Source organism: Herpailurus yagouaroundi, unplaced genomic scaffold (assembly GCF_014898765.1).
Source record: "Herpailurus yagouaroundi ecotype Mexico unplaced genomic scaffold, PumYag 28, whole genome shotgun sequence".
Classification (NCBI taxonomy): Eukaryota; Metazoa; Chordata; class Mammalia; order Carnivora; family Felidae; genus Herpailurus; species Herpailurus yagouaroundi.
In genome coordinates, this window is record NW_024412376.1 from 1,888,867 (window position 1) to 1,912,952 (window position 24,086).

The window sequence follows — 24,086 nt, forward strand, 5'->3', positions numbered from 1 at the left end:
ATGCTGCAATGAACAGAGAAGTGCAGATCTCTCTATATTTTTTTTAAGTTTATTTATTTCGAGGGAGAGAGCACAAGCGGGGGCGGGGGGGAGCGGCAGAGAGAGAGGGAGAAAGAGAGAATCCCAAGCAGGCCCCACATTGTCAGTGGGGAGTCCGACTTGGGCTCGAACCCTTGACCCTTGAGATCATGACCTGAGCCCAAATTGAGAGTCAGAAACCCAACCAACTGACCAAATGAGCCACCCAGGCGCCCCCAGATATCTTTTTGAGATACTGATTTCCTTTGGATATATATCCAGAAATGAAACTGCTGGATCATGTGGAATTTTTTAAAAATTTTAATGTTTATTATTGTTTTTGAAATATTAAAAAAGACCCAACCATCATCACCATATATATTTAGATCTGATCTAAAGTGAAAGATGTCAAAAAGAAAACCTAGAATATATACATAAGTGCACACACCCCTGAACCCAGAAAACCTAAAAGAAAAAATAGCACAAAGTTCTGTTAACAGATAAATTTATCTTTATTTCTGGAAGACGTTTCCACACCCCATTCTACGTCCTCTTCCTCTTGCAGCCACTTGGGCCTTCAGCATAGCAGCTTTTCCTCGGCCAGACCCTGAGCCTTGGTGTTTATTTTTCATGCTCTTTATAATGGGCACATTTTTCAGCATGTCAGGCGAAGTGAGAAAGCAGATCTTTTTTTTTTTTCTGTTTTTTATTTATTTTTATTTTTTTATTTTATGAAATTTATTGTCAAATTGGTTTCTATACAACACCCAGTGCTCATCCCAAAAGATGCCCTCTTCAATGCCCATCACCCACCCTCCCCTCCCCTCCCTCCCACTCCCCATCAACCCTCAGTTTGTTCTCAGTTTTTAAGAGTCTCTTATGCTTTGGCTCTCTCCCACTCTAACCTCTCTTTTTTTTTCCTTCCCCTCCCCCATGGGTTTCTGTTAAGTTTCTCAGGATCCACATAAGAGTGAAAACATATGGTATCTGTCTGACAAAGCAGATCTTAATGTCACGGATGTACACCTTCTCCAGCTGTGCCACTTCCCTGTATGGGACCACGATGTTGGACATCTGGCAGTTTATGTTGTCCTCCCTGCCACTGAGCTTCCCATGATACATCTTGTCAGTGTTGGTCTCACATGTCATGATATGACCCGCAGCCTCGTGTAGGACTTTAATCAGCACACTATAAGACATCTTAGCAGGAAGAGAGTTCTCCCTGGCTCCCGCATAATCTTCCTCTCAGGTGCAGAGGCAATTCTGGTGGCTGCAAAGGCATGAGCCAAGCGAATGGCGGGCCCTGTGTGCCTGGCAGTTCTCTTTGTAGTTTTTTGAGGAACACCTCCCCCCCATGCTGTTTTCCATAGCACTTGCACCAGTTTACATTCCCACCAACAGTGCACAAGGGTTTCCTTTTCTCTACACCCTCACACTTTTTGCCTTATGTCTTTTTGACCATAACCATTCCAATAGGTGTGAGGTTAAGTCATATTGTGATTGATTTGCATTTCCCTGATGATTAGTGACTCACTTTCAACATACCTGTAGGCCATATGTATGACTTCTTTGAGAAAATGTCTATACAAGTCCGTTGCCCATTTTTAAATTGGACTTTTTTTGATATTGAGTTGATATTGAGTTCCTTATATATTTTGGATATTAATTCCTTGTCAGACATATGGCTGCAAATATTTTCTCCCATTCTGCAGGTTGCCTTTTCATTTTGTTGTGCATCTAACTTCTCTTTAACCAACATCAAAATCTTACCAGAATCCTATTGACATTGAACTTACAGAAGCAAGAAGAAACTTCTAGGAAAACCAGTTGGTGACAGGGATGTTTAAATAAATATAGGGCTGTCCAGGTGGCATCCTGTGTTTGGTATTCATCCTTCTCATTCTGACACTTAATCTCTAATCCTGGATGGTGATTTCTGACCTCGGAAAGACAAGACACTAGAAGCCCTGGAGTCAGGCAAAATCAGATGAGTGCTGTTCTCTCTAAGCCACACCTATTAAGACAGGAAAAGAGACTCATATTTTAGAAAGTTTTCTAATAACAAGGGTAAGCCTTGATTAACTAGACAACTCAGTGAATCAGACCATACTGTGTGGGACCTAGCACGTGCTTTACCTGGACTTGGAGGTCGCAAAATGGGTGTTCCTTCTCCCAAGGATTACTGCTGAGACTGTACTACAGAAAGATCAAAGGCAGGCAGTGTTTTCCGTCCTCTCTCTGTCCTGCCTGCTTAGTGTTCTCTCACTGCTTTTCTTCACTGTTCTTGCACGGAAGAGATCTAGGGTGACAGGAAAGTGATGATTCATCTGACATCAGATGGAGTCCTTTTTATTTGCCCTTTTGTTGGCCTCAGTCTCTGATATTGGGAACATCCGTGTTATGTTTGTGAATGTTTTTATTTCACGGAAGACACACATGGATTGCAGTGGGACTCTGATGATTTAAAGGTCTGATGCGTGTGGCTGTCTGGTAGCTCTTTGTTTTCCACAATCCTTTGACCAGAAAAAGAAATCAAAGTGTGTTTTAATCATGCTGACCAGCGAGGGCCAGGGATTCCTTCACTTTGGTCTGTGTCTCTGGTTGTGTATGTTCATACCTTTCTTTAAAGGTAGGTTTTATTTCTGCTTTATCTCATATTCTCTTTTCAGCTACATATATTTATTCTTCTTTTCTAGTTGTGTTTGATTGAGCAGAGATGAAATATTCTTTGTGTAAATATGTAGAGGGTCTGCACAGGAATTACTACTGTTATAACTGTTAATTAACCTATTTCTTATTGGTTAGGTTTTAACACTGAACATGAGATTTTGGAGATGGTGCAGGGAAGACAATGAAACATTGTAAACCATATCTTATTTTATTGTTCCAATAAAAATATGGTAATAATAGTGATGCAGTTTTCTATCCATCTCTGGTATGGATGTATTCAACTGATTTATCTGTATTTGTATTTAATTTTTTTTTACAACTATGATTTGTTTGTTAGCTGAGACTTAGTCCATGAACCCTTCCATTTTGAAGGTAATCATCTTTGTTTTGGGAAACATGTCATATTACTATGCTGGAATGTGTCCTAAGAGTAGGATAATTCATTTTAAAAGTTAAGACTTGGAAATAGACAAGTGCTGTTCTGCTGCAGAAAACCACATTCCCATGTTAGCTTTGCAGGGGACTTGTTCTTCAAGATTCAAAGAGGGTTTATCTACGATATCTCAAAGAGGGGGAAATGGTAATGGAGTAGTGGAGAGGATTTTTTTTATTGTCTATTTTACATAGAAATATTTCTAGCATTATTAATTATGGTGGCAAGAGTACTATTTCACATTTAAAATTGTTTTTTCCTGATGAAATCTCAGAGTTTGGTTCCAAGTGCATTTGTCAACGACTCTTTATTTAGTAATATAACAGCTATCCTTTTGTTCATTTTTGCCAAATGAGTTTTCAGTGCCTTTAATCTTCTTTCTTTCAAGATATAAATCCCTTTTGGAAATTTGTAGACTTGTTTTTCTGATGTCAAATTTGAGTTCTATAAGGGAAAATATAGAGGGGTATTAATGAAATGAATAATGTCAAATGAAGGCAAGTATCTTGCTTTTGATGCATTCTTGGAAAAATACAGACATTCACATTAAACTGTGTAAATTTTAGCGACTGAAAACTCTGTTATTTAAGAGCTAGTATTGAATTCTTTTAAAACCAATTAAATAAGTTTGCCTTAAAAACCTTGCACTTGACACAAGTCTCCTAAATAATTGAATCCGAATCAGATTTTAAAAAGAAATATGGCTTGCTAAGGTCTTAATAAACTTACTAGTTATTTCGGTTTGCTTGGTGGAGGTTCCCCAGCTAAACACCTTGTTGGTTGTATAAATAGGTGGTTGGATCAGCATTTTGACCAGAAAAGGCAGGACTCTTCCTTAAAAACCAGATCAGTAAGATCATGAGTTATCTTCAGTGACATAAGCAAAACTTGGAGCTCATGCTGTCCCTTTGTATTTGTGGTGCATTAGACTTGTAAAAGTGCTCTTACAATAGTATTTTATTTGATATCATAATGGCTCTGGGATGTAGGCATTACTCTTCTTATCTTCAGGGCTCTGAGAGGCTAGGTACAATGGGCACCAGGGGAAGCCTGTGTGGGTGGACAGAACACAGGGGCGGGAGCGCTCAGGTGGCTGGGACACCCCACTGTCCTAGTGGCCTGGCGATGGGAGCTGCCAGAACCTTCCCATCTGGGAACACCCTCTTGACCTCTCTAACTCTTCCTCTGCTTGGCCATGCAGGCTCTGCAGGCTGTGCATCTGAAGAGAGGCTCTTTCACAAACTGTTTTCTCATTATAACCAGTTCATCAGGCCTGTGGAAAACGTTTCTGAACCAGTCACGGTGCATTTTGAAGTGGCCATCACACAGCTGGCCAATGTGGTAAGTGCTGCCAGTTCACCACGTGTACCTGGAGAACCCTTGACTCGCGTGGGGGTGCAGGCAGAGCAATTCCTGAACACTGTCCCAGTTATTGCACGTGGCAAATATAGAAATTTTAAAATATGAACAAACACACATCTCCATGAATCCTGGCTCTTCAAAGCCTTCCTGCTGGGAAGAAGACATTGATGCTGTAATTATTCACATCAAGGCAGGGTCTTTCTGGAAGTGCTTTCAGAACCAGTTTATGAAACAGAGAGGCAAAGGGGAAGTTGAAGGGATAATACAGAGGGAGTTAACTTCATGGTGCACCTATTCACCAGTCACTGCGTCTACACTTAGTGGCTGTCATTTGCATTTTATAGCTGAAGGGAAGCTCAGGAAGGAATTTTCCCAAGGTCATACAATTATAAAATGGTGGAACTGAAATCTTAATCGGGCCTGTCCAACTCCAAAGCTCATGTTCTTTTTACTCTATAGGAAAAGAACTGTTTTGGGGCACCTGGGTGGCTCAGTCGGTTGAGCCTCCGACTTCGGCTCAGGTCATGATCTAGTGGTTCATGGGTTCAGGCTCTGTGCTGACAGCTCAGAGCCTGGAGCCTGCTTGGGATTCTGTGTCTCCCTCTCTCTCTGACCCTCCCCCACTCAAACTCTGTCTCTCTCTCTCTCTCTTAAAAATAAATAAACATTAACAAATTAAAAAAAAAAAGAAAAGAAAAAGAACTGCTTTAAATATTCTATGTTATGCAAGAAAGAAAAAAAAAATCACCTGCTTTCATATAGCTTCCATCCAGCCCTGAGAAAACAGATGGCAATTTGGAGTTCTTAAATTTATTGCCACTATGTTCAAGGACAAGTGACTACAGTTCTTTCCTTTGAATAATCTTCATGCCCTAGTTGCCGGGAGAGGAGGTATTAGGGCCTGGTATTTATAACACAGAGCAGGGTTTTGGGCTCAAAAGCATAGGAGGGGACAGCGCTGGCTTGCCGACCAAATTCCAGGAATAGGCAGGCTCAGGAAGTAGGGGGAGGCTAAAGCATCTCCAGAGAGAGATGCTAGAGCTCCTGAGACTACAAACGGAGCCCCTTTCATCTTATCAGTCCCAGCCTATGCATAGGGAAGGAACCTTCTGTCTTTCCAGACTTGCCCTGTAGGAAACAGTGGTGGTTCTTCAGGTTCACTGGAGGAAAGACCTTAGTTACAGATGTGAACTCAAGGCTCACGATGTTTCTCCGGTCCATGCTTCCTGGTGGACTAGGTTACCCTGGCCTGGTCCTCTAGCTTCTGACCCAGGTTGGAAGTATGTATATACTGGTACATATTGGTTAAAAAAATAAAAATAAAAAAGTCACAGTTTTCTTTTGTATAGATGGATATACTCATTTCTTTAAAAAACATTTTATTTGGTACCTAATCTGATCCCTTTCACCCCCAAATAGTGTTGTACTGATTACTGGTCTCCTACTGGGCTGGGAGCCATAATTTGCTGTGGAGTATTATAAAGTAAGTTTCTCCTGAAGTCAGTCTATTTCACTATACAGCATCACTTCAAATTCCTGGTTGATACACCCTTTCAGGACATTGTTCTGAGGATGGTGTGTGGAGATAATGGAATACAGATTTTGACATTTGCATTTGGTCGCTATCAGAGACTTAAAAATAACATGGCTTGAATAAAACAAATTGATTTCTTTCTTGTGTAACAGAAATCTAAAGGTTAAAAGTTTAGAAGGTTAATGCCAGGTGGCTTTGTGGTGTTGGTGATTGTACCACTGTGTTCAGTTGCTTAGGTTGGGCACTGCAAAACTCCAGGGGATGCCAATCACACAGACCACGATGCTAAAAGCATAAACCATACATGGTGACAGTGAGCAAGGTTCCTATCTTTCTATTTCAGCATATGGTTTCTTCCCTCAGTGTTGCCTCATGGTCCATGATAACTGCTGATTTTCACTCATCATATTCACATCCTTCGTAAGAAGCAGGAGGAAGGGAGGAGGGGACATAACAGACATATGTGACTTCCTTAAGGTGTTTTCTTAAAAGTCCTACTAATATCTTCTGCTTCCTATATCATCGACAACTTCTAGCTGTAAGGGAGACTTGGGAAATGTGGTTTTTTTAAGTTGAATTTTTGTTTATTGAAATACTTGTAGATTCATATGCAGTTGTAGGAAATAATAGGAAGATCCCACTTTGCCCAGTTTCCCAGTGGCAACTACTAATATGTCTTCAATTTCTAAAATTTTGTCGTTTCAAGAAAGTTAGATAAAAATGATACAGTATGTAACATTGTGGGATTGGCTTTTCCATTCAGCATAATTTTAAAAAAAATTTATGTTTATTTTGAGAGAGAGAGAAAGCACGTGTGCACGAGTTGGAGAGGGGGAGAGAGAGAAAGGGACAGAGGATCCGAAGCAGGCTCTGTGCTGACAGCCCAATGTGGGGCTTGAATTCATGAAAGATGCAATCATGACTTGAGCAAAGCCAGACACTTAACCGACTGAGCCACCCAGGTGCCTTCACTCAGCATAATTTTCTAAAGACTCATCCCAGTTGTTGATTATATCAATAGCTCATTTCTTCTTGTTGCTGAGTAGTATTCCATGGTATTGATGTGCCTCAGTTTATTTACATTTTGTTGGTTGAAGAACATTTGTATTGATTCCAGTTTTGTTCTGTTACAAATAAAAGTGCTGTGAACATTTGGATACAAGTTGTTGTGAGAACGTAAATCTTTATTTTCCTGGGATAAATCCCCAGGTGTTCAATTGCTGGGTCATATGGTAGTTGTGTGTTTAATTTTTTAATAAACTGCCAAAATGCTTTCCAGAGTGAATGTACCCTTTTAAATTCCTATCAGCGATATATAAGTGATCCAGTTTATCTACATCTTCACCAGTATTTGTTGTTGTCACTATTTTTTTATTTTAGCCATTCCGTTTGGTATATAATAATATCTCATTATAGTTTTAATGTGCATTTTCCTAATGATTCATCATATAGAACATCTTTTCATGTGCTTATTTGCCATCTGTATATCCTCTTTGGTAAAATGTTTCCTCATGTTTTTGTTCCCGTTTTCTAATTGGATTGTTTGATTTTTTTTTTTTTTTAACTGTTCAGTGTTGAGAGTTCTTACTATATTCTAGATACTGATGCTTTGCCAGGTATGTGGTTTGCAAATACAGTTAACTCGAGTAATGCAAGGGTTAGGGACATCAGCCTCCAGCATAGTCGAAATTCTGCATGTGACTTTTGACTCCCCCCAAACTTAACTACTAATAGCCTACTGTTGAGCAGAAGCCTTACTGATAACATCAACAGTTGATTAACACATATTTTGTATGTTACGTATGTTATATTCTGTACTCTTACAATAAAGTAAAAGAAAATAAAATGTCATTAAGAAAATCATAAGGAAGGGAAAATACATTTACAGCACTGTAGTGTAAAAAATTCTACATGTAAGTGGACTCACACAGCTCAGACCTGTGTGTTCAAGGGTCAACTGCATTTTACCCTAGTGTGTAGCTTCTCTTTTCATCTTTTTCACATGGACCTTCACTCAAACTTTTCAATTTTGACAAGATCCAATTTATCACTTTTTCCTTTTATGTGTTGTGCTTTTGGTGTTAAGCCTAAGCATTCCTTGCCTTTATTGCAGATCCTAGAGATTTTCTCATATATTTTTTCTAAAAGTTTTATTTATGTTTTACATTTGAGACTATGATCCATTTTGAGTTAATTTTTGTTAAAATGTGAGACTTGGGCTTTTTTCCTTTTTTGGTCTATGGGTGTCTAATTGCTCCAATACCATTAGTTGAAAAGGCTATCCTTTTTCCATGGAGCTGGTTGTGCACTGTTGTGAAAAATCCGTTGAGCATACTTGTATGGGTCTATTTCAGGTCTATTTCAGGTCCTCTATTCTATTCCGTTGATCTATGTGATGAACCCTCCACCAATACCACACAATCTTGATTACTGTAGCTGTATAGTAAGTCTTAATGTTGGCCAGAGTGATCCTACCACCTTATTCTTCTTTGTCAAAATTATATTCACTGTTCTGGGGCCTATGCCTTCAAATAAGCTGCCTATGTATACAAAAAGGCTTGCTGGGATTTTGAAAGGAATTGCATTCATCTGTAGATCAATTTGGGGAGAAATGTCATCTTTACTATGTTGAGTGTTCCCATCCATGAATGCAGGATATTTCTCCATTTATTTAGCTCTTTTTTCATCAGCATTTTATAATTTTCAGCATGCAGATCCTGTCCATGTATTATTATGTGTATATTTGTTTTATTGTCCATGTACTATTATGTGTACTTTGTTTTATTTAAGGCAATTGAAAATAATATTGTACTTTTAATTTTGATTTCTGCATGTTCATCATTAGTATATAGAAATTCAATCGGTTTCTGTATGTTGATGTTGTATCCCGAGATCTTGCTGAAATCATTTATTAGTTTCAGTATTTTTATAGATTCCATGGGATTTTCTATATAGGCAACCATGTCATATGCAAATAGAGATGGTTTTATTTCTTCGTTTCCAAACTATGCCGTTTTTTCCCTTTTTCTTGCCTTATTGCATAGTATTGACTAGAATTATCAGTACTGTTTTGAATAAGAGTGGTGAGAGTGGACATCTCTGCCCTGTTCCCAATCTTAAGGAAAATTGTTTAGTCTTTCACCTTCTAGTATAATGATAGCTGTAGGTGTTTTATAGAGGTTTTCAAATTGAGAAAGTTCTCCTTTATTGGTTAGTTTTCAGAGAGTTTTTATCATTAATTGATGTTGAATTTTTGTCAAATGCTTTTTCTGTAACCATTGATATGATCAGATAATTTTTCTTCCTTACCTTGTTGATATGGTAAAGTACATTGATTGATTTTTGAATGTTGAACAGCTTTACAACTCATTTAGTCATGGTGTATAACTTTTTGTACATTGTTGGATTCACTTTGCTAATATTTTATTGATGAGTTCATGACAGACATTAATCTGTAATTTTCTTCTTTTGTATTATCTTTGTTTAGATTTTGTGTCAGGGTAATATAGCTTTATAAAAAATATTTGGAATTGTTCCATCTTCTTCTATGTTCTGGAAGAGACTGTGTAAAATTGATACTGATTCTTCTTTCATAGTTGGTGGAATTCTCCAGGGAAACCTACTAGGCCTAGAGATTTGTTTTCCAGGAGTTTTTAACTACAAATTCAATTTTTAAAAATGGCTATAGGCTATTTAGATTGTCAATTTCATCTTCTTTGAATTTGGATAGTTTGTGGTTTTTGAAGTTTTAGTCTACTTCTTTTAAAATTTTGATTGTATAATAAAGCTGTTTATCATATTGTCTATTCTTTTTAATGGCTATAGGATCTGTAGTGATAGCTCCTATTTCATTCCTGATGTTGGTGAGTTGTGTTTTCTCTGTTTTTATTTTTGTCGATCTTGAGACAAGTTTGTGAGTTTTATTGGTCCCCATCCCAAAGAATTAGCTTTTTATTTAATTGATTTTTTCTATTGTTTTCCTTTTTCAATTTTATTGTTTTCTACTCTTTTTTTTTTAAGTGTATTTATTTACTTATTTAAGTAATCTCTACACCCAACATATGGCTCAAACTCATGACCTGGAGATCAAGAGTTGCATGCTCCAATGACTAAGCCAGCCAGGTGCCCCATGATTTCTACTCTTATCTTTATTTTTCCTTCCTTAAGCTTGCTGTGGGCTCATTTTGTGCTTCTTTTTCTAATTTCTTGAAGTAAGAACTTGGATTATTGATTTGAGACCTTTCCTCATTTCTAATGTAAGCATATAATGCTATAATTTTATTTTCAACATTGTTTTTAGCAATGACCTTCATATTTTAATATGTTGTGTTTTCATTTCATTCAGTTCTATGTATTTTTAAAAATCTCCTTTGAGATTTAAGCCCATTTTGATCTTTGACCCATGGATTATTTAGAAGTGTGTTGTATAATTCCTAGGGGTTTAGAGAGTTTCCTGCTGTCTTTTTGTTGTTGGTTTCTAGTTTGATTCCATTAAAGTCAGAAAACACACTGTATGGTTTCAGTTCTTTTAAATTTGATGAGGTTTGTTTTATGGCCCATGGTAAGAATATGGTTTATCTTGGTTAATATCCCATGCATTCTTGAAATATATGTGTATTCTGTGCTTTTGAAAGAAGTGGTCTATATATTTCAATTAGATCCTGTTGATTATGTTCTTCAGATCTTCTATATTTTGCTGATTTCCCCCCTAGTGGTTTTATTGGTTGCTGAGGGGGATGGTGTTGAAGTCTCCAACTATATTTGGGAGTTTGTTCCTTCTTTCAGTTTCATCAATTTTTATTTCATGTAATTTAAGACTAGTGTTTGGTGTGTATACAGTTAGGATCATTATGTCTTCCTGGTGATTTTATATTTCCATCATTATATAATGTCCTTGGTCTACAGTAATTTTTTTTCTGAAGTCTACTTTGTCAGGTATTAATATAGCTATTCTTATTGGTGTATTGGAAGCTACCTGTTCTCATGGGGGGCACCAGAAGTCCCTGAGGGTCATATTCATTGTCATTGAGCCATGGTGAGCTCTGGGGATGGTTCTGTGATGCAGGACAGTCAGGATGCGCAATTACCAACTCCCTTATCAAAGGCCTTAGCAAAGGCCTTTTTTGCTGCTCTACATGGAAGTGTGTTTGCTGCAAACACACAGAATGACTCTGGCCAGAAGGTTTTCTGGGTGAATGATCTTTCAGTGTAAGAGTATGTCTGCTGTCCCCCCAACAGGGATCCAAGACAAAGCCCCTGTGTAGTGTTTTGATGGCCTCACTATCTGAAATGACTAACTTAAAGGCTTATAAAGTGTAGCCAACCTGGCTTTCTGATCTCAATCTCTGCTGCTTCAGAAGCTAATCCTTTTGAAATTATAACTCCAATCCTTTAATACAGGCAGGGTGCCAACTAATTTATTTTCCCAAGAAGGAGATACAGAGCAATGGTCTCAGGAATGTGGAGTGGTATTTTAGGTCCCTGCTTCCTCCAGCTGGGCTGTCTGATGGTAGTGCTCATGACCATCAGTGTGGTACAGAATTGCATGGAGAACAAGACTTGCCAGACCAAGTCCTGGTCCATAAAGCTGGCTGACACCCCTAAGAATGTCCACACCACATTGAGCCTCACCAGCCTGTGGAAGTGTTGGGGAAAGAGAGAGATATTGACAGGATGATATTGCCAACAGATTTTAATTCTTTGAATACTAGTTAACAGTGTACACTAGTTCTGTGAACACAGAATACAAAGAGGATGCATAAGACTGTATAGCTAGTCCATTCTTGATTGACAGCCAACAGATCTATTGACATGGCCCCTGCTGGAATTTATAGATCACAGCATCACACTCTCATGAGCAGAAGGCAATTACCTTAGGCTTGGGTAATACTTGGCCAATGGATAAGTATAGCCTTTTTTATTTTATTTATTTATTTATTTTTGCTTTTCTTGACTAATAAGAAACCATGATTGTAACTCCTTTTGTTGACCTTTTAAAACCCTGGGGTTTACCATGACTAGACACAAACACATTTGAAGGAGGAAGCTTGGCAGGGGGAGTGGAGAACTACAGAGCAGCTCAGTGAAAAAGAGCAGTTTGGTGTCAGTCCTGGCCATGGCTCTGTCAACCACAGTTGAGTTCATTTACTCTGAGGGTGTTCACGTATATTATAAAGCAACATTGGTAAGTTTGGGGAACCCACTGATGGTCACTGGAACACCCAATAGCTTTCAAGCTGCTGTGCTGTAAGGTTGCTGAAGGTTCTGGAGTGTCTTCAGTAGTTTTCCCACTGAAGGCTGGTAGCTGCTTAGGAACACATTGTATTTGGGATATTGGCCTGAAATATTTTTCCTCCAGATAGCTGTATGACTCTCTTCAGTCATTTAGGTACCTGTTTAAACCTCCTAAGAGAAGCCTTCTTTGATCATTCTGTCTAAAAAAGATGTGTGTGTGTGTGTGTGTGTGTGTGTGTGTGTGTATGCATGCACACACCACTCCATCTCTCTTTATTTTTCTTCACAGGGACTTATAACTGTCACACATTATATTATATATCTATTATTGATTTTTTGTCTCCCAAATTAACAGTTTAGATGCATGAAGGTAGAGGTTTTTTCAATCCTGTTTACTGCTGTAGTCCCAGAATTTATAGAGCACATAGTAGGTACTCAATAAATATTTGAATAATGAATAATTGAAGCAATCATCATGGCTTAGATGAGAGTTGAGATGTGTTGAAGTGGAGTGGCAGGTTCCAGCTGGAAAACTCCATGGTGAGCAGAGGCTGACATTTCAAAAGGCAACTGGGCTCAGGACTCAGAGCCTAGAGAGTGGTGACCACAGTTGAAGAGGGAGGTTTTCAAGGAAGGGGGAAGAATACAGTAAAAACAATGAACCAAGTTCTGATACCTATCACCATCTGCAGTACTTTCCCTGTCTCCTTTCTACTGTCCCTTCTCTTCCTCCTTTCTTTCATGGAATCAGACACCTTTAATGGGCTGCGGTGGTCAGAAAGGCTTCACTGAAGAGGTGAGACTTAATTAAGATTTGAAAGACATTTTTTTAAGCCACATTTTCTTTTAAAGTCAACAGAGTTGGAACCAGATGTGAAAATATCATATTTCTGGATGCATTTTATAAGTTGCCTTTTTAGTCTTCTTTGTTTTCTTCTGTTAGTATGAATAACTCAGATTTGGCTCTCTTTTGTTGTAATTCTTGTTCTAAGAGCCACCTTTATTAGCAAGTTCATTTAAGGCTAAAAATATTATTTCTTCTTCCCAGGATGAAGTAAACCAGATCATGGAAACCAATCTGTGGCTACGTCACGTATGTGTCTGCATCACATGTCTTTCTCTTGGACCTGTCTTACTTGTGTGTTAGCCTAACAATGTCTAATGGATAAATTCCATTAGAATTACTTCTTTCCATCTGCAACTTATAACAGAGTATAAACTATAATCTTTCTCCAAAGCCTAGAGTTCAGGTCTGGGACAGCTGCTTGATACAAACTTCACAGGTGCAAAAACATAGTGATAAAGTTCTTTGGGACATAGAGACCTGTCCCTTCTGGTTTCTGCCCTCAAGTCTCCTATTTTTATCTGTAACTTGAGCCCCAGTGTCAGAAGCTTGCCCAGTCTTTGACTCTGCTGCACCAGGCCAAGGGAAGTAAGGAACTGAGCATGAGAACACGTGGGTTAGAGTCCCACCAGTTGTTTTTATCAGTTATACCACTTCATTCTTCCTTCTTGTCTTAATCTTTTACACAGATTTATAACAAACTCATTATTGTACACTTGAACTATCTTTTTGATATTAGAAATGAGTTGCTACTCCAGTGTGAATACAGTTTATGGAACATGGAAGTTGAGTCTATAACCTTGGTCAGCTAATTAATAATCAATAGTTAATTATCTAATGTCAGATGATTTATATTTGCCAAAATCAGCCTAGCTGCCTAGCCCCCTATTCCTCATGGATTTAATATCCCAACTTTTTTAAAAAAAAATTTTTTTTTTAACGTTTATTTATTTTTGAGACAGAGAGAGACAGAGCATGAACGGGGGAGGGGCAGAGAAAGAGGGAGACACAGAATCGGAAACAGGCTCCAGGCTCTGAGCCATCAGCCCAGAGCCCGACGCGGGGCTCAAAATCACGGACCGCAAGATCGTGACCTGAGCTGAAGTCGGACGCCCAACCGACTGTGCCACCCAGGTGCCCCAAATATCCCAACTTTTGATAGAAACCAATGCACTCTTTATTTTTTTTTAAGTAGGCTCCAAGCCCAAAGTGAGGTTGGACTTACGACCCTGAGATCAAGAGTTGCATGTTCTACCAACTGAGTCAGCCAGGTGTCCTCCAGTGTATTCTTTAAATGAGAACTTATTTTTTTTTTCAAAACACTGAACCGACATAGAATTAACATGGGAAGAAAGTTCCCTGTAAGTTACTAAGAATTTTTTATTCAACTGACTTCTATTGCCTTTAGATATGGAATGATTATAAATTGCGCTGGGACCCAATGGAATATGATGGCATTGAGACTCTTCGTGTTCCTGCAGATAAGATATGGAAACCTGACATCGTTCTCTACAACAAGTATGGGGTTCTGACAGCAGTAGACTTGTTCCAAAGTTGCCTTTGGTACATGCTGACCCAGGCAAGGGGGTGTTACTAATGGTGTCTGGTTTACTTTGTAGTGCTGTTGGTGACTTCCAAGTTGAAGGCAAGACAAAAGCTCTTCTTAAATATGATGGCATGATAACCTGGACTCCACCAGCTATTTTCAAGAGTTCCTGTCCTATGGATATCACTTTTTTCCCTTTTGATCATCAAAACTGTTCCCTTAAATTTGGTTCCTGGACATATGACAAAGCCGAAATTGATCTTCTAATCATTGGATCTAAAGTGGATATGAATGATTTTTGGGAAAACAGCGAATGGGAAATTGTTGATGCCTCTGGCTACAAGCATGACATAAAATACAATTGTTGTGAGGAGATATACACAGATATAACCTATTCTTTTTACATTAGAAGACTGCCAATGTTTTATACCATTAATCTGATCATCCCTTGTCTCTTTATTTCATTTCTAACTGTGCTTGTCTTTTACCTCCCTTCTGACTGTGGTGAAAAGGTGACACTTTGTATTTCAGTTTTGCTTTCTCTGACTGTGTTTTTGCTAGTAATTACAGAAACCATCCCATCCACGTCTCTTGTGATCCCACTGGTGGGTGAGTACCTACTGTTCACCATGATCTTTGTCACCCTGTCCATTGCGGTGACTGTGTTTGTGTTGAACATTCATTATCGCACCCCAATGACACACACCATGCCCAAGTGGGTGAAGACAGTTTTCCTCCAGCTGTTACCCCAGATCTTGATGATGAAGAGGCCTCTGGACAAGATGAAGGAGACAAGTTCAGATAAAAATTCCAAAGGCATTTCTGGTAGGCCCACCAAAGTCAATTTTGATAATTGCAGAGAGACCAAACTTCCTAAAGAATGCTGCCACTGTCATAAATCAAGTGAGCTTGCCACCAGCAAGAGAAGATTAAGTCATCAGCCTTTACAATGGATGACTGAAAATTCAGAGCACTCGCCTGATGTTGAAGATGTAATTAACAGTGTACAATTCATAGCAGAAAACATGAAGAACCAAAATGAAACAAAGAAGGTAAATGCATGTCTCCTCTAGCCTGGCATCCCTCAGCTGGTTTAGATCAGACCTAAGATCAGATCTTCATTGGGAGTTCTGTTCACAAGAGGGCCAGGGAACAGTACTCTAAGACCCAGCTCTATTATTATGCAGTTATGGGTGAAGTGACCTGGGGGTTGGGTGGAGTAAAGTATAGCCTCAGAGCAAATCTCCACCTCCAGAAATGTTAACTCAAGTGAAATCTAGTTAAAATAAATATTCAAAACAGGCTTGGTTAATGAAACTGTTTCTTAAATACAGTGACAGATGAAATTCCTGCAGAGCAGCCTGCAGTCTGAGGCTGGTGGGGGCAGGCAGAGTGAGTCCTCTGAAATTCCAACCCCACTTATTCTACTTGAGAGGGATTTAGGTGTTTATTGAATGAACCTCAGGCATATTCTTAGCATCAACATATTCTGCTCTTGCTGTCCAGAGTCTAACTATAGCAGCATGAACGTCCCCCATCCTCCACAAAGAGAGCTCAAGAAAATCATGCCAATTTTCCATATCCTAAGCTGAGGGCATCTGAAAACTTATGCCAGGTGTCTGGGTTTGACCTTATACTGCAGCTGCTGGCATCCATATCTCCTGGTGAAAGGACGTCTTGAGATCTGAAGTCCACACCATTGGTGCAGGGGAGGATACTATGACTGCAAGTCACAAGTTAGGGGCTGGAGGGGATGCATCATGGGACAAGTGAGCCCAGAAATGTGCCTTCATGGTAACATCCTCATAAAATCGAGGGAAGGTTGTTGTTGACTTAAACACCACCAGGTAGGGCCCTCAAGACACAATCTGAGATGTTAAGTCTCAGGCATGAGTTGGAGGTCAGGAACTGGAAGGACGTGAGAAATGCAATGAACTCTCCACAAGCAGCATGACTTTGAGCTCTAGAGGGCTGCCTATTCCTGATAAAGTGTCCTCCATTCCTCATGTCCTATACCCCCTGCCTCAAACCCATTTTCCAGACTTGCCAAGGTGTCAGAATATCCAGTGGTGCCAATGACAAAAGTTGAGCTGTCTGAGCAGCATTCTTGGGAATGGTTTTTGCAGGAAAAGTCATTTGTCACCTGTGGAATCCTGCTTACTCTCTAGCCATCTGTATGAGGCACCAAAGGGGCATGTGTATCTACCCTCTTCAGACAAAACAAAAGTTCTTCTAAGAACTGTATAGGCAACATGGGTTAACCACGATAAAACCACTATTTGCTTCAAAAATTGCCAAGGAAGTCTTTGAAAAGGAAGCAGCTTATTTATGAAACAGAGAATATTACCTAGTTTCAATTTTTTAACATTGCTTTGACTTTTTGCTTGCCTTTCAGGTAGAAGACGACTGGAAATATGTAGCCATGGTGGTGGACAGAGTATTTCTTTGGGTGTTTATAATTGTCTGTGTGTTTGGAACTGCAGGGCTATTTCTACAGCCACTACTGGGGAACACTGGAAAGTCTTAGGATGTATTTTCCTTTTATCTTTTGAAACTTACAGATGCTGTATTTGTTCTATGTTCCCTTCCATGAGGAAAGGGACATAAAGCTTTCCACCTAAGTCCCCCATCTACTGAAGCTGATGGTTAGATGGAAAAAGAGGACTTTATTGCAAATTTGGAGGCTGAATGCCCTCCTTTGTAGCACAGAGCACGTTTAAGATGTTTGATAACACTGGAGCCCAGAATTGGTGGCACCCACAGGCTTCTCTTCTCTGTACATGTTTGACTTCCAGGGACATAAACAACCCATAATACAACAAGCCATGTAATCAACATCAAAGCCATGCTAAAAAGGCATTCTCTTGTACCTCCAGTTTATGCTACTTGTCAGTATATTGACACATGCCAGACACAAAACTCTGGAGCTTGTACCTTGCTGGCATCTGCAATGCTTGGGAACTGTTACGTGCTTGCTTTCTAATATGTGCCTCTGGGATGTACTCACATACTTCAACACTTTTTGATATATTAATTGGCAAAAAGTAATAGCAGGTAGTCAGAGTCTATCTCAGCAGGCTGCATCAAGTTAGCATTCATCTGGCAAGCAGCTTGAGTGGTAACCCAGCACTGTGCTGGGCATTGCAAGCACAACAGAAATGGGTTCTGTCCCCAAGTGCTTGCAGCTTTTTAGGAAAAGTCATAAACACAAAGATCTCCAAGACCAGGTATCATGGGAATGTAACTAAAGCAGCCAAAATAAGGAGAGCATGATGTGGTATGGCCATGCAAACATGAAGCAGGCTTTGCGGCAGGTCAGAGAGGTGTCTGTTCTTGCCAGCAGTTTCCATATGTTCATTGTAGCTGAGACTGCAAATAAAGTTATTTCTTCTGCAAGAAATTGTGATTTTGTACCTTTTTGGAGCAATACCTTTTCTGAGAAGGAGCACCTTGGAATTCTGTTTTATTCCACTCTAATTTATCTTCATATTTGTTGTATAAATATTATTGTAATTTTAAAGATGTATTTCAAAGCAGAAAAAAATAAATCTACCCTAACAAAGAAACTAATTTCATTTCTGCCTTTTTTCGTCTGATCCTCTTCTCTGTGCACCCATAATTTTACACTTCAATTTTACCTTCTAATTTTGTATGTTGCTGTTTTCTCAAAACATGTCAGGCGACATTTTTCCAAGATGTTACGTAGCCTTGAATGTGGGGTGTCCTGACTTTGTGGGGGCTGGCAGTGCGGGCTGTGGAAGAATTTTCATCCAAGGCAGAACAACAGAGATAAATGTTTATTGAATACAGGGCCAGGGAGCAGGACAGCAGAGGAGAGACTGTCTGCAAGGAGGCAGTGGGTAGAGGCCATATTTAAAGCTGGAAGATGAGGAGGTATGGGGAACATATGCAATTTTCTCTTTTTTGGTACCTGTGCCTGTTTGTAAGTAGCCCATTGGTCAATTAGGGCCTATGGCCATTTTGAGGTGGGTCACTTAATGGCTGGCAGTCCTCATGGGCCCTTTTGCCTTGATTAGGTTTCCATTGCTCAAGCCCGTTGCCCAAAAATGGCCTCTACATTGAAGTATACTTTTTATGATTGCATAATCTCCATTGTGTTGATACTCCATAACTTCTATTACCTCATGTTCGTTCTTCCTTGTCTACCTTATCCAGGAGCATAAGGCTCTCTGTGGTATACCAGGCAGAGGTCTTGAACTTGAGCTGGAACTCTGTTTTAAAGTATGTTTACTGCCTCTCATATTTGTGATCATATCTATATTTTATCTTTCTTTCTTACAATGGGTTTGATTTACTTCATACATTTTTCTTAGTATTAAACCAAATCAATATTTAATATCATTGTTTAAAAAGTTTTAATTATGGTAAAATGCACATAACAAAATTTACCGTCTTCACCATTTTAAGGATATGGTTCAGTGGCATTAAGTACATTCACCATGTTGTACAGCCTTCATCACCATCCATCCACAGAACTCTCTCATCTTGTAAAACTGGAAATCTGAACCCATTAATAGCAACTTCTCATCCCATCTCTCCCCACCCTGTCACCCCTGTCAACCACCATTCTACTTTGTCGCCATGAATTTGAGTATTTTAGGTACCTTATATGAGTGAAATCATACACTATTTGTCTGTTTGTAACTGGTTTATCTCCCTAAGTATAGTCTTCAAGGTTCATCCATGTTATAGCATGTGTGAGAATTTCTTTGCTTTTAAAAAAATAATTAATTTGAATTTAAGTACAGTTGACATTGGCACAAAAACAGACACTCAGATCAATGGAACAGAATAGAAAACCCAGAAATGGACCCACAAACGTATGGCTAACTAATCTTTGACAAAGCAGGAAAAAATATCCAATGGAATACAGTCTCTTCAGCAAATGGTGCTGGGAAAACTGGACAGCAACATGCAGAAAAATGAACCTGGACCACTTTCTGACAGCATACACAAAAGTAAACTCAAAATGGATGAAAGACCTCAATGTAAGATAGGAAGCCATCAAAATCCTTGAGGAGGAAGCAGGCAACAACCTCTTTGACCTTGGCCACAGCAACTTCTTACTCAACACGTCTCTGGAGGCAGGGGAAACAAAGGCAAAAATGAACTACTGGGACCTCATCAAAATAAAAAGCTTCTGCACAGTGAAGGAAACAATCAGCAAAACTAAAAGGCAGCCGACAGAATGGGAGAAGATATTTGCAAACAATATATCAGATGAAGGGTTAGTATCCAAAATCTATAAAGAACTTATCAAACTCCCCACCCAAAAAACAAAGAATCCAGTGAAGAAATGGGCAAAAGACATGAATAGACACTTCTCCAAAGAAGACATCCAGATGGCCAACCGACACATGAAAAAATGCTCAATTTTTTGAATTTTGAAAAAATCAAATGAAATTCATTTTGAAAAAATGCTCACTCATCATCCAGGAAATACAAATCAAAACCACAATGAGGTACTGCCTCACACCTGTGAGAATGGCTAACATGAACAACTCAGGCAACAGCTGATGTTGGTGAGGATGTAAAGAAAGAGGATCTCTTTGGCACTGCTGTTGGGAATGCAAACTTGTGCAGCCACTCTAGAAAACAGTATGGAGGTTCCTCAAAAAATTAAAAATAGAACTACCCTACAACCCAGCAATTGCACTACTAGGCAGTTATCCAAGGGATACAGGTATGCTGTTTCAAAGGGGCACATGCACCCCAATGTTTATAACAGCACTATCAACAATAGCCAAAGTATGGAAAGAGCTCAGATGCCCATGTATGGATGAATGGATAAAGAAGACGAGGTATATATATACAATGGAGTATTACTCAGCAATCAAAAAGAATGAAATCTTGCCGTTTGCAACTATGTGGATGGAACTGGAGGGTATTATGCTAAGTGAAATTAGTCAGAGAAAGACAAATATCGTATGACTTCACTTATATGAAGACTTTAAGATACGAAACATGAGGGAAGGGAGACAAAAATAATATAAAAACAGAGAGGGGGACAAAACATAAGAGACTCTTAAATATGGAGAACAAACAGAAGGTTACTGGAGGGGTTGTGGGAGGGGGGATGGGCTCAATGGGTAAGGGGCATTAAGGAATCTACTCCTGAAATCATTGTTGCAATATATGCTAACTTGGATGTAAATTAAAAAAAATAAATTAAATTTTAAAAAATGAAGTACAGTTGACATAAGAATTTATTTGTGGGCGCCTGGGTGGCTCAGTTGTCTGGGCATCTGACATATCTCAGGTCATAATCTCCCAGTTGATGAGTTTGGCCCTGCGTCGGGCTCTGTGCTGACAGCTCAGAGCCTGCAGCCTGCTTAGGATTCTGTGTCTCCCTCTCTCTCTGCCCTTCCCCTGCTCATGCTCTGCTCTCTCTTTTTCTCTCTCAGAAATAAAGATTAAAAAAATTAAAAAAAGAATTTATTTGCTTTTTGAGGCTGAATAATATTCCATTGTATGTATTTACAACATTTTGTTTACCCACTGATCCATCAGTGGACATTTGAGTTGCTTCTTCCTTTTGGCTGTCATAAATAATGCTGCTATGAACATGAGCATACAAGAATCTCTGAGTTTCAGTTCTTTGGAGTTTATACCCAGAAGTAGAATTGTTGGGTTATATGGTAGTTTCTGTTTAATTTTTTAAAGAACTGCCATGCTGTTTTTCCACAGTGGCTGCACCATTTCCGTCCCTACCATCAGTGTGCAAAGCCTCCATTTTTTCCACATCCTCACCAATACTTGCCATTTTCTACTTTTTTCCCCCTTCTAGTGGCCATAGTTCTTTGTGGTTTTGATTTGCATTTCCCTAATCATTGTGATGCTGAGTATCTTTTCATGTGCTTTTTGACCATTTATATTTCTTCTTCTTCCCCTTCCTCTTCCCCTCCCTCCTCTTCTTCTTCTTCTTCTTCTTCTTCTTCTTCTTCTTCTCTTCCTCCTCCTCCTCCTTCCTCTTCTTTCTCCTCCTCCTCATTTGCATATTTTCTTTGGAGAAATGTGTATTCAAGTCCTTTGCCTCTTTAAACATCTGGTTAGTTTTTATTATTGCATTTGAGTTGTGGAATTTTTTATATATTCTGGATATTAACCTCTTATTAGATATAAACACAAGACTTACAAGAACTGCAAAGCAGGAAGATGGGAGGAAAATGCTCCCAGCCAGGAGCAGGGAAACCCTGATCCTGACTTCTTTACATTTCTTTTATACATGAACATACCTCAGACTTTCCAGCCCAACTCTCCAGAGTTTGCTCAGTGATCCTCAGATGAGAGAGGATCTTGTGTTCACAAGTAAACAAACTAGCATATGCAAAAGAAATGAGATAAGCATGTGAATTATAGGGAAGTCACAGCATTTGTTCAGAAGAACAAGGGAAGCAAGGATTGAAAATTCATAAAGGGTCATGAAGACAGTAAAACATTAAAGAACTCTTTGTTAACTGAGATTTTTGACTTTTAGGATTGACCTGGAATTTTCTTGGTTATGATTTCATTATCAATATCTTTGTGTGTGTGTGTGTGTGTGTGTATGTGTTCACACAAGTGCACATGCATGGGAGTGTCTGAACTATTAGATCAGTGTGTATCTGAACTATTAGATCAGTGACTTTTAGGGATGGAATGGAGCTCATAGGTTATTTAACTCAACTCTTTTTTTTTAATCTCAAGAGGTAGAGTGGCTTGCCCACGATCACACAGCTAATAGGTTTCACATCTCCTGACTCTTAAACGATTTCCCTGACCCCAGTGCAATTCAGTCGCTCTTGTGAGAAGGGAATAGAAAAACATAGTAACTCACCTGAGGTGGCCCATCTTTTCCCCTCAACACCCCCAGACTAGCCTTACAAAGCAGAAATCCTCTCTCACGGACAGTCATCAGAAGGAGGGAGACATGTAATGCAAGTGAAATGGAAATGAGGCTAGAGAGATGAAGCTGCACATACTCTCTTATTTGGGGGAAGGTCAGGACCATTAGGGTCAAGCTTTATTTTAATGGCGACAGGGCATATAGGTATGGGTTTGAACTTTGGATTTTTTGAGAAAAGCTGAAAATCCAGCTTTTTATATAAAATCTCCTAGTTTTAAAGTGTGGCAACTAAATGAAGAAACAAGAATAATGTCCTCATGTTAGCCAAACAAGACCCATGTGCTGGGCCTGGAGTTTGTAGCAGGGACATGAGTTTGTAGCTTTGGCTGAACAAACTGGTGCTTGATTCCTTCTGTTGGTTGAGGTCATACCAGAGGAGGCTAAGTCCTGGTGGAGGGAAGTGTGAGAAGTGGGAAGGGAAGGAGTGGACTCAGAGGCATGGAGGTACCACCTGAGGGCCTAGGGAGCATCTACTTGGGATGTCTTCACCTAGCCCCATCCTTCCACAGGGCCCAGGGTATGCCTCTTGTGTGTAGCGAGGAGATAGGCCAACAAGAACAGGGGAACAACGTGTGAGCACCTCTCTTTGCCCATCCCCCCTTTTGACTTAAACTGTCATTTGGACCCTTCAGCAGTATCCAGCATTGTGAACCAGAAATGCTATTGCACCCCATTTATACACACACACACACACACACACACACACACATTCTATTTCCAGTTGGTATTTGGAAATGTCTAAAAGGTCATTTTTGCTTGTTGCAATGACCATTGCCATTTAGGCCTTGGGACTAGGGATGTTAAGTATCCTGCAATGTGTGGGACAGGCCAATGTAGAATTATCAAAATACCCATTAGGCCGCCTATGAAAAATCAGAGCCCTCTTGAGGGCATTAGTTTGGAGCATATGCTAAGCAGGCTTCTTGAGGGGCAGTCACACACCACACCTGTCACACCCAGCAGAAGAAAGAGTAAAGTTGATTGTTGGCACTCTTTTCTCCTGAGGGTTGACTTTTTGCCCATGAAGAGGACCTTACCTGTGAGCAGAGATGATGGTAGTGCTTTCCTCAGAGGGCTGTTTAGAAGGTTGCCTGAGTTAATCTTCATATGTGTATTCTTTTTTTTATATGATTTCCCTTTTTATACTGCATTCTTCTGGCCTGGCTGGATCTCCTTTTGTTGCCCAAAGCTGAGACTACCTTTGAGCTCAGAGGCACATCTAATTGTACAACAGACCAGGTTGCCATACCCCAATAGTTGTCACTCTGCTTGGAGTGTGATAATATACACCACTGGATGTATTGCTGCTCTTGGCTAGTTTTCCCAAACCTAAGATTGTCCATGAACTAAAGAAGTAATGATACGTTTATTTTCACCCTTATTTTATTGACAGAAAGTCTTAATGCAAAGGAAGAATTCATATTAGGTTAAACATAAATGGTAGTCACCATGGTGTTCATGAAATGATTTCACTTTAATATATAATAGTAGGTGCTCTGAGAAAGAATTATGACACAGCCAAAAGGTTCAAGCCAGCGG

At 39.4% G+C, this 24,086-nt stretch overlaps 2 protein-coding genes across 5 annotated transcripts; one reads left to right on the plus strand and one right to left on the minus strand.

Annotated features, from left to right (window-relative positions):
* Positions 1–519: 519 nt before the first annotated feature.
* LOC121031740 (small nuclear ribonucleoprotein Sm D3-like) lies at positions 520–1,284 on the minus strand. The gene is made up of 2 exons (XM_040477463.1): positions 1,015–1,284; positions 520–704 (listed from the first exon to the last, which is right to left on the minus strand). Exons 1-2 carry the CDS (start codon positions 1,216–1,218, stop codon positions 531–533), a joined length of 378 nt encoding a protein of 125 aa, XP_040333397.1. The 5' UTR covers positions 1,219–1,284; the 3' UTR covers positions 520–530.
* A 974-nt stretch (positions 1,285–2,258) lies between these two features.
* Positions 2,259–18,211, plus strand: CHRNA6 (cholinergic receptor nicotinic alpha 6 subunit). Of its 4 annotated transcripts, none has more exons than XM_040446446.1 (6): positions 2,259–2,647; positions 4,323–4,462; positions 13,300–13,344; positions 14,504–14,613; positions 14,715–15,693; positions 17,037–18,211. In XM_040446446.1, exons 1-6 carry the CDS (start codon positions 2,569–2,571, stop codon positions 17,166–17,168), a joined length of 1,485 nt encoding a protein of 494 aa, XP_040302380.1. In that variant the 5' UTR covers positions 2,259–2,568; the 3' UTR covers positions 17,169–18,211. The 4 variants fall into 4 exon arrangements, with proteins under 4 accessions (XP_040302380.1, XP_040302537.1, XP_040302613.1 ...); XM_040446603.1 differs by having other exon boundaries at positions 4,385–4,462; XM_040446679.1 differs by lacking the exon at positions 4,323–4,462.
* The last annotated feature ends 5,875 nt before the right edge of the window (positions 18,212–24,086 follow it).